Here is an 8,799-nt window from a genome sequence, read left to right as displayed (position 1 = left end):
CCCCCCCCCCACACACACACACACACACTCACCCTGGGTCACTATGGACTCCTCCCTCTCCTCCCAGGGAAGCCACGTGCCAGTCCCCACTCGTTCTCGATCCAGCTCGTGCACCGCCCTGGCTTTGGCTCCCCACCTCCTCACCCGTGTATCATCAGCCTTCCGGCCCCTGCTCAACCCAGAGGCAAGTGTGTCATGATTCCAGGGCTGATCTACCAGGCGACCCCACCGAAAAACTGCCCCCAGCTCCCTAGCACCCATTGCACCAAGCCCAAACTCCAGGATGGCCTCAAGGCCCTTCAGGATCTGGCCTCAGCCTAATTAATGACCTGACCGACACCTGCCAGCGCCAGGCAGGCATCATTCCCAGCTCACCCCACATTCCTGTGGCCTCAGTGCCAGTTCTGTGCGAGTTGAATCTTCAAGGCTAGGCTTGTCCTGCTAAATGCCACTTTCTGCTTTAATCCATTCTTTTCTTGGCTCTGTGGTTTTAAAGAGCCCTTGGTAAAATAAATCAGAGCACTACTTTCCCTCTTTCCCCAAGCCAATCTACCTTTATGACAAGAGCAGAGAACATGGGGGGTGCTGGGGGCTGGAGCTGGGAGAGGCCTAAGACTGGCTGTTCCTCCTTCAAACCCTACTCGGAATCTGCCCCATCTTGTCCTGCATTCGGTGCTCCCTGCTGCTTCCACACCTTGTACGGGCTCCTAGAGCGACGTGCATCACAGCGGATTTGGTCTCCCTTTTAGCCTCTTGGTTAAATCTCCCTCCTCGAGCGCTACATGAGCGCTACACACGTAGTGCCTGGTTACTCCCTAGGGAAGGAGGAAGGGTGGGACGGACAGAAGAATCAGGTCTAGTCCCTTGTATATTCTGGATAAAGAAACAAAGGCCAACGTAAAGGTGACTTTCCACGGTCTTGTAACTAGCTAGGGGCCAAGTGGGGACTAGAACTCAAGAAGCTCATTGGCCAGTTTAGTGCTCATTTTACCAGCTAGGCTGTTGATCCACACAAGGCTGCTTTGTCCACGAAGCAAGCCACATTACTCAGGGCTGTCACTACGGGCTTCCTCCATGACTGGTCTTACCCAAAGTGGCCCCGTGCAGGCCAAATGGGCATCCCTGTCAAGTATGAGCAGACCCTGACAGCACAGAGAGGCAGGGATGCCCTCAACCCCATGGGGGCCAGTGACTTCAGCGTCTTAGGAAGGGGAGCAGGAGAAGAACCAGCCACAGGACCCCTCACCTGTTCTGTCACAGATGACATGTCCTGAGAGGCAGGCGAAGGCCTGTACGGTGGGATGATGATGCAGAGGTAAAGGGCTTCCTACCCTCGGCAGGAAAGTGAGCAGATGCTCTTCTTTTCTAGGCCTTCCATGGGAGTCCTAGAGAGATGTCCTGAAGTCCCCTCACTCCCCTCCCCTGGCCGGGGCATGAGTCTTCCACCATCTCTGCCTCCCGTGTCGGCCCATGCCCCCACTAAGGGATCCCAGGATTCCCTGGAGGCCGAGCCTCACTGGTCCCCAAGGGAAGTACTTGGCCTCACACAGCACCCTGGGGCAGCACAGAGCTTCGGGGCATAGCTCTTCCCCGTTCTCTGGTAGCCTGGCATAGCTCTGGGGAGGCTGGGAAGGTTCTGATTATTAACACAGCCAAGCAGCTAATTAAAATAATAAATTAGGGAACAACATTGCAGGGATGATGGGAGCTATAGGGAGCCGTGCAGGAAATGGGAGGGAAGAAAAGCATTTTCTAGGCACCATGTAGGGAAGCCTGGATCACATTTTCTTTTTCGGATCAGGGAGGAGGCATAAAAGTGTTGGCATTTTTGGTTCCTGACCCAGAGCTATATCCAACGGGGCCTCCTCTGCCTCGGAGGTTCTGATCAAATGCAAGGGGGTAAGGGGGAGGAGTCAGGGATGGGGTGACGCTGAAGGATGGGGGGGATCAGGTGTGGTTTGAGTGTTGCAGGCCAGGGGGCCAGAGGCGGGGCGCAGGATGCAGGTGTCTAACTGTCGCTCTCCTGAAGTCTTGCTTACATCCCTCACACTCTGCATGCCTGCCCACACCATCCTAATCCCAAATCAGGTGCAACCTTAAACCCTGGGGACCTTTTGGGTTCCAAGGAAGCATCAGAGCAGCGGGTCTAAGGCTGTGATTATTGGTCAGTGGTCTCTGCAGATGGGAAAAGCACTGGACGTTGAGTCAGAAAACCCAGAATTGACATAGGATTCTACCAACCACGTGAGCCTCATTTCACCTCTACAAAGCTGGGATGGAGACTTTAAAGAGCAGTTGTGAGAATCAATGCAGAGTGTAAACTGATTCACAACCTTCAAATTGTGCAACCATGGCACAGTTGATTGGGAGGCAGGGAGACTGGGTTTAAAGTCTCATCGAGATCCCCAGGCTGGCTTGCGGCCACTGGCACCTGCGTCCTGCCCACACCAGGGTGGAGGCGGGGGCCACTCGAGCCATCTAGGTTTTAAAACTTTGAACCGTAACTCATTACAGCTGTGAAATAAATTTGGTAGACTCTACCTTGCACTACAAAGCAAAACAGAATGAAACGACCAATGCAGAAGAGAAAACATCAAGAGTGTGCTGCACACAGTAAAGGTAAGCTTGGCTTTATGAACAATTTTTCACGTGAGCATTTCGTAGGCTTCTGTCTATTTCTCACACGGATCATGATCTGCAAAGTCTTAAAGCCAGTGCTACGGACAGAGAAAGCTCTAACTGATGAGGCATGTCCCTGAGTCTCCTCAAATAGCTACATATACTTGCCCGGTACCAAGTGTGTGTCAGAAACTGTGCTATTATTCCAAAGATTAATCTTTAATTCTTACAGGGCTTGACACTCCCACTGAAGATCTGGAAACAGGTGAGGCTTGGTGGGATTAAGTGATTTGCCTAACGTTCTAGTCTGCTTAGGCTACCATGATAAAATACGTAGCTGGGCGGCTTAACCCACAGAATGCATTTCTGTCTCTCCTGGTTCTGGAGACGGGAAGTCCCAAGCTAAGGGGCTGCCTGATTCAGTGTCGGTGAGGACCCCCTGGCCTGCTTACAGACAGCTGCCTCCTCATATGGCCTTTTCTCTGGGCATGCTTATAAAGAGAGATCTGGATCTCTCCCTCTACTGGTAAGACTACCCCTCCTATCAGATTAGGATCCCACCCTTCTGATCCCATTTAACCTTAATTACCTCCTAAAGGCCCTATTTCCAAATATAGTGACATTGGGGTTTGAATGAATTCTTCAACATATGAATTCTCAGGGGTCACAATTCAGTCCACAGCAACTAATGTCCCGTGGCAAATACATAAGATCTGAAGGTGAACCCAAACTTGAGCCTGAGTCCTGCCAGCATGCTCTGTTGTTTCACTAATCCACAGATGCCCCAAAGACATCGTAGGAGAGTGCAGGACTTGGAGCTGGTGGCCACACACATAGATTTAGGGGTGAAAGAGAGCTGGGCACCAGCTCCGTGTCTTGGGGCAAACTGCTCCCCACTCTGCAAAGTGGGGGCTCTACTAGAGGTGTTCAGGGCAGCAGGGGTACCAGGAAGATTTTGCAGAATGATGCTTCCACAGAGGAAGCCTCCACAGTAAGTACCATGCATGCTAGGGACTCCCATCACTGATGTGTTCCAAGCACCTTGCACCGTACTTGATAAACACTGCAGATGGAGTTTTCGACTGTTGTTATTATTGGCCAGAATGCCGGGGTGTCACCATTAGAAGACTTTGGGCAAGATTCTGAACTGGGTGAGCCTGCTCCCTGCCCAAGGACAATGGTGATATCGACCATCAGGGTTGATTGGGGGAATCACATGAGATAATCCAAGGAAGGTCCTTATCCAGCAGTGCCTCACAAAGGTGAGGCATCATAAACTGCCATGAGGAAGGCTTCCTGATCTGCTCCGTGCTGGATGTGGACACAGTGGGAAGGTGATGTACAGGGAAGGAATGCTGTTCTGAGGGAGAGAGGAAGTTTGAGTGTTCACCCCAATCACACCTGCAAGGACAACCTTTGCTGCTGTCTGGGCTCGCTCTCTGTGTCTACACAGTGGTGCTGATGGGGGCACGGGGCTTAGCAGACAGCAGACTGGCTGCTCTCTGCAGACCCTCCCCAGTGCTCGGCATTAGAGTCTAAGAGGAAGGCAGAAGAGGTGGGAGTGGTGGCCAGTGTAGACAGTGGCATTGTGATGGGCTCAGGTGTGGGGCAGGCTGCTGGACTCAGGTGTGTGGTGGGGGGAATCCTTCTCTTGAGGGATAGGGCCCTCCCTGACACAGCCCCCTCCTTAGGGAATTCTGGTAAATTCCCAGGGACTTTGTGCACTGCAAAATGTGTGATGTTGTACTCTGCTGTGGGAAGAGACGGGCCAGCAGTCTGTCCCATATCTACTTCTGAGGACATCACAACGGGCCCAGGGGGTGGTGCCAGCCTGCCCCTGGACTGGAGACTAAGGCCTGGATATCCCTTAACTGACCATCTGTCATAAGGCAGATGAGGCCTGGCTGAATGGGTCCTTGGGAAGCTGGTCCCTGTCCAGCCAGGCCCCTAGGCAGGGGTATTTTTAACCCAAAGCAGGGAGATCTATATGGGGGAAGCTCCCCTCACTGGTAGCTGCTCTGGCAACATGCTCGCTGCCCATCTGCCTGTGCTGCCACCCCCACGGTCCCCTCCCTGCCACTCCCAAAGGAATGCAAGCACCGACACATGGTCTCTGAGTCTGCTCAGGCTGGGGGACCCTGAGGGTGGTCATGGGCAGGAGGTGTGACACCAGGGCCCTTCCAAAGATACTCCGGGCTGGGCACCTCATCACAGCCTTCCGGCCCCACCAGCTACTGTCCTCTCTCTTCTCCCGGTGCCCAGCAGGTGTTGTCTACACGGAGTGCCCACTTCCTTGCCCACATCCCCCCCAACTACTCTCCTGAGAGTACTCTCACCATACCTGCCAGTAAACTCGGTGTGGTCAAACCCAATGGCCGCTTCCTGGACCTTAAAATACTTGATGTGTCCCTTTAACACGGCCCAGCCCTCCCAGTCTCCAGCTTCTGTGATACTGTCCCAGTCTTCCTCCCACGGCTCTGACAGCCCCTCCTCCACCTACCCCAGGAGACCACTGGTATTTCCTTGCCTGGGGCTCTCCGAAAGTCCCGTGTCTCAGAAGCTCCCTCAGTCAGGGCAGACGGGGGCCACTGTTGAGACTAGACCCACTCCTGACCACTGCGACACTCTACATCTCATTCTTGCCTCTCTTCTCAGCCTCCATGCTGTCTTTGGGGGTTCTCACCTGTTTCTGTGGCTGCAGCCACCGGATGGATGGGAATGATCCAGACCTATCAGTCAACTTCCCACAGGGCACCTCTGCTCTGATGTCTCCTGGCAACTCAGACTCACCGTGCCTACATCTGACCTCTCCATGTGATGCCCAACAGCTTGTCTTTCTGGTCCACCACTGCAGTGAATAGCCTCACCATCTACCCAAGGGCTACACATTTTCTTCTCTCTTGGCCAGTTAATGGCCTAACTTTGCCTCCCAAGTCCCTTGACGCTCTCCAAATATTTGATCCCCACTGTCACTCCCATACTGCAGGTTGCCATCAGGGCAAAGTCTAGAGGGGGTGTCAACAGTGGTTATCCCTGGGTGATAGTATTATGGGTTGAATTGTGTCCCCCCCAAAAGGTTTGTTGAAGTCCTAACCCTGGCATCTATGAATGGGACCTTATTTGGAAATAGGACCTTTGCAGATATAATCAAGTTATGATGAGGTCTTTAGGGTGGGCCCTTCTTCAAAAGGAGTGGGGTCCTTATAAGGTGAAGAAAATGCCACGTAGAACAGAGACACACAGGAAGAACACTACGGGATGGCAGAGGCAGAGACCTTAATTAGGACGTTGCAAGCCTAAGAATGCCAAAAACTGCAGGTCATCATCAGAATTTCGGAAGAGTCAAGGCAAGATTCTACCCAGCATCTCAGAAGGAGCATGACGACATGTTGATTTTGGACTTCCAGCCTCCAGAGCTGGGAGAGAATACAGCTGTGTTGTTTGAAACTACCCAGTTTATGATCCCCTGTTACAGCATCCCTAGGGACCTACTGGTGTGAGCTATGGGTAATTTTCTTACTTATATTTTTCAGTATTTTAGGGATTATTGGTAGTGGAGACATAGACCTTTATGATCAGGAAAAACAGACTTACTCTTAAAAAAAAAAATCCTCACTCAGCGAGAATCCTAAGCACTCTATTGGATTTATCTCTGAGAATCAAAACTATCTACACCCACACAGCTTACTGATCACATCAGCATGGCTTTATTATTCCACTGTCTTCCTCACTATAGCTTCACTATTCCAGGAAACTCTTGCTCAGGAAGATAAAAGTTGCAAATAAAATAAGTTTATTGTTCATTTCAGGAACTTTGCAAAAAACATTTAAACAAACATCAAATTGTTCGACTTTTTAGCAGATAGCATCAAATGACTGTCTACTCTCCCAGGCTCTCCCAAACCCTGGCCTTGCTGTGCCCAACGATCCTAAATTACCGTGTGTCACGGTCCTTCAGTGTCTTAACACACTCCCTTCCCCAGTTTCATTAGTTGTTGTTTTTTTTTTAATATTTTTGAGGGGGAGAGAGACAGGGCACGAGTGGGGGAGGGACAAAGAGAGAGGGAGACACAGAATCCAAAGCAGGCTCTAGGCTCTGAGCTGTCAGCACAGAGCCCGATGCGGGGCTCGAACTCCCGAACTGTGAGATCATGACCTTAGCTGAAGTCGAAGGCTTAACCGACTGAGCCACCCAGGTGTCCCCACAGTTTCATTAGTCTTAATGAAAGACCCTGAAAACGGAGATAAAACCTGTCTTTGCCTTTCCCTTTCTGAGAGGTTTCTCAGACTCAGTCAAGGGAGAGCATCGCTTCCCAGGGTAAGAAGGAAACTCGGCTCTGTTTTATCAGCAGCTTGATGTGGTGGTATTTTCAGGCTTTCTGCACCTAACATACCCAAAATATTGCATTTATTGACTGCTCTCTATGTGCAGAGACTGAGCTAAGACCTTAACATATACTATTTTAGGGCATCTGCTAAGTGAAGTGTTAAAAGATAAACTGAGCCATATCAAACATTTTAAAAGTTTCTTTGAGCAGAAATTGCTTCCAATTGGGCAGCATCCAATCTAACAGGTAAGAAAGGAGCTCCAAAGAACCACACAAAAGACAAGACTTTTATGCCCAGAAGAGAGCGGAACAAGGATGCTACACTAGGCAAAAAAAAAGCAGGCTGGCTCTTGCAAGGTCACTTTCCTTCAGGGGAAGGCGGGGATCTATCAGGCAGATTACCTAACCAGTGCTCCTCAGACAATTCCCGATTGACTGGTTTAAGATGTCCCTTCTGGGAGAGCCAGGACCATAATTAAGTCTTGGTTTGGTGACATGATGGCTTAGTGTAAGTGCCTCCATTTGGGGCCTGTTGTCTGTTTTTAACAAACCCCAAGCGGTTGGAAACGATTCCTGTTTTGAAGCTGGGGAAAGAGGCTCGCCGACATCAAGTGGCTTGCTGGATTAATGAAGCAGAGCCCAGCAAAGCCTGCTTAGCCTCCTAAGCACCCTTCTGCCTCTCTGGATTTCGTGAGATTGTAATACAAAATACACACATTCCGGTGGCTGGTACTTGGGGAAACTGATGGCCGTCTGCTCCCAGTTGCTCCGATAATTGCCCCAAATGGACAGACCCCACTCCTCCTGAAAGACCTCAGCGGGCAGGCTTCCTGAGACGAGTCACTACAGATGCCATTCCTGTCACACCAGCCCTGGGCCTGAAGTTAACCAGGAAAGGCAAATGGGCTTCAGGGGAGAACAAGCAATTGTTTCAGGCAGGCACATTTCCCACAAAGCCCTGGTGCAACACGTTAGCTGGGGAGGAAGAGCCAGACCCTCGTACAGCGGCTGGAACACACTCTCCATGTCGTGTTCACACATCCTCTATTCGGATGCCACGTGGTGGGACTCCACACCAGCCCGCAGACCAGATTCTTTTCTTCCCCCTCAGTAGCAAATGTACATGTTTGCTCTCACGTAGGCAGAATTTGCCCATGGGTGGTCTTTGATTTGGAAGAAATCAACCAGGGTGGTGACTCACTAAAAAACAAAGGTGGCTTGACTCACTCTGCTGGGGAAGGGGATGTGTGTGCAAAATTTCACTTACCCAGAAGAAGAAGTTAAAGACGAAGAGTAAATACTTCAGGTAGACAAGCAGCCAGTCGTCCTGCTCGGCCTTGTAATGGGCCATGGTCGGTGGGCCTGCAAAGAAGACACACGTGTCAGGTGTGGGGGGGGCAGACCATGGGGGAGCCACTGCCCTCTTCCCAGAGCCAGGACTCCTGACTAGCCCATTGGGCCAGGTGGGTCTGAGGCTGTGGGTATGTAACCTGGAGAAGGATCAGGGAAGTCCAAAGGCTGTCGGATGCACAACAGAGGTGAACTGAGCAGAATTTTCTAGACCCTTTGGATCTTGGTTTTGCCCTTTTGACCTAAATCTAACCTATAGGTCTTCCTACAGACATTGCACTGACCTTGTTGTGTGCTCTGATTCTCTTCTCTGTCTCATCAGGGCTGCAGGACACAAATTTACCTGTCCTACACACACACACACACACACACGCACACCAAGTGTGTCTGGCACTTGGCCCCAGGGTCTGGCACTCTGTATTACTTGAGCGGGACCCCTTTGTGCACAGGCGGGGCATGAGCCCCAAATCAGACAGTCTAGGCTGGAAAGAACATCAGCCTC

At 51.2% G+C, this 8,799-nt stretch overlaps 1 protein-coding gene across 1 annotated transcript in view; it reads right to left on the bottom strand.

The window, feature by feature from the left end:
- Positions 1-8,298, bottom strand: part of TSPAN11 (tetraspanin 11) — a 43,373-nt gene extending 35,075 nt beyond the window's left edge. The window contains exon 1 of the mRNA XM_077759180.1: positions 8,215-8,298. Coding sequence (XP_077615306.1) covers positions 8,215-8,298 — 84 coding nt within the window. The remainder of the gene's footprint in view (positions 1-8,214) is intronic.
- Positions 8,299-8,799: the final 501 nt, after the last annotated feature.

This window comes from Crocuta crocuta, unplaced genomic scaffold (assembly GCF_008692635.1).
Source record: "Crocuta crocuta isolate KB4526 unplaced genomic scaffold, BGI_CrCroc_1.0 scaffold72, whole genome shotgun sequence".
In the NCBI taxonomy this organism is placed as follows: Eukaryota; Metazoa; Chordata; class Mammalia; order Carnivora; family Hyaenidae; genus Crocuta; species Crocuta crocuta.
Note: the sequence above shows the minus strand (reverse complement) of the source record. Positions and strands in the feature narration are given on the sequence as shown.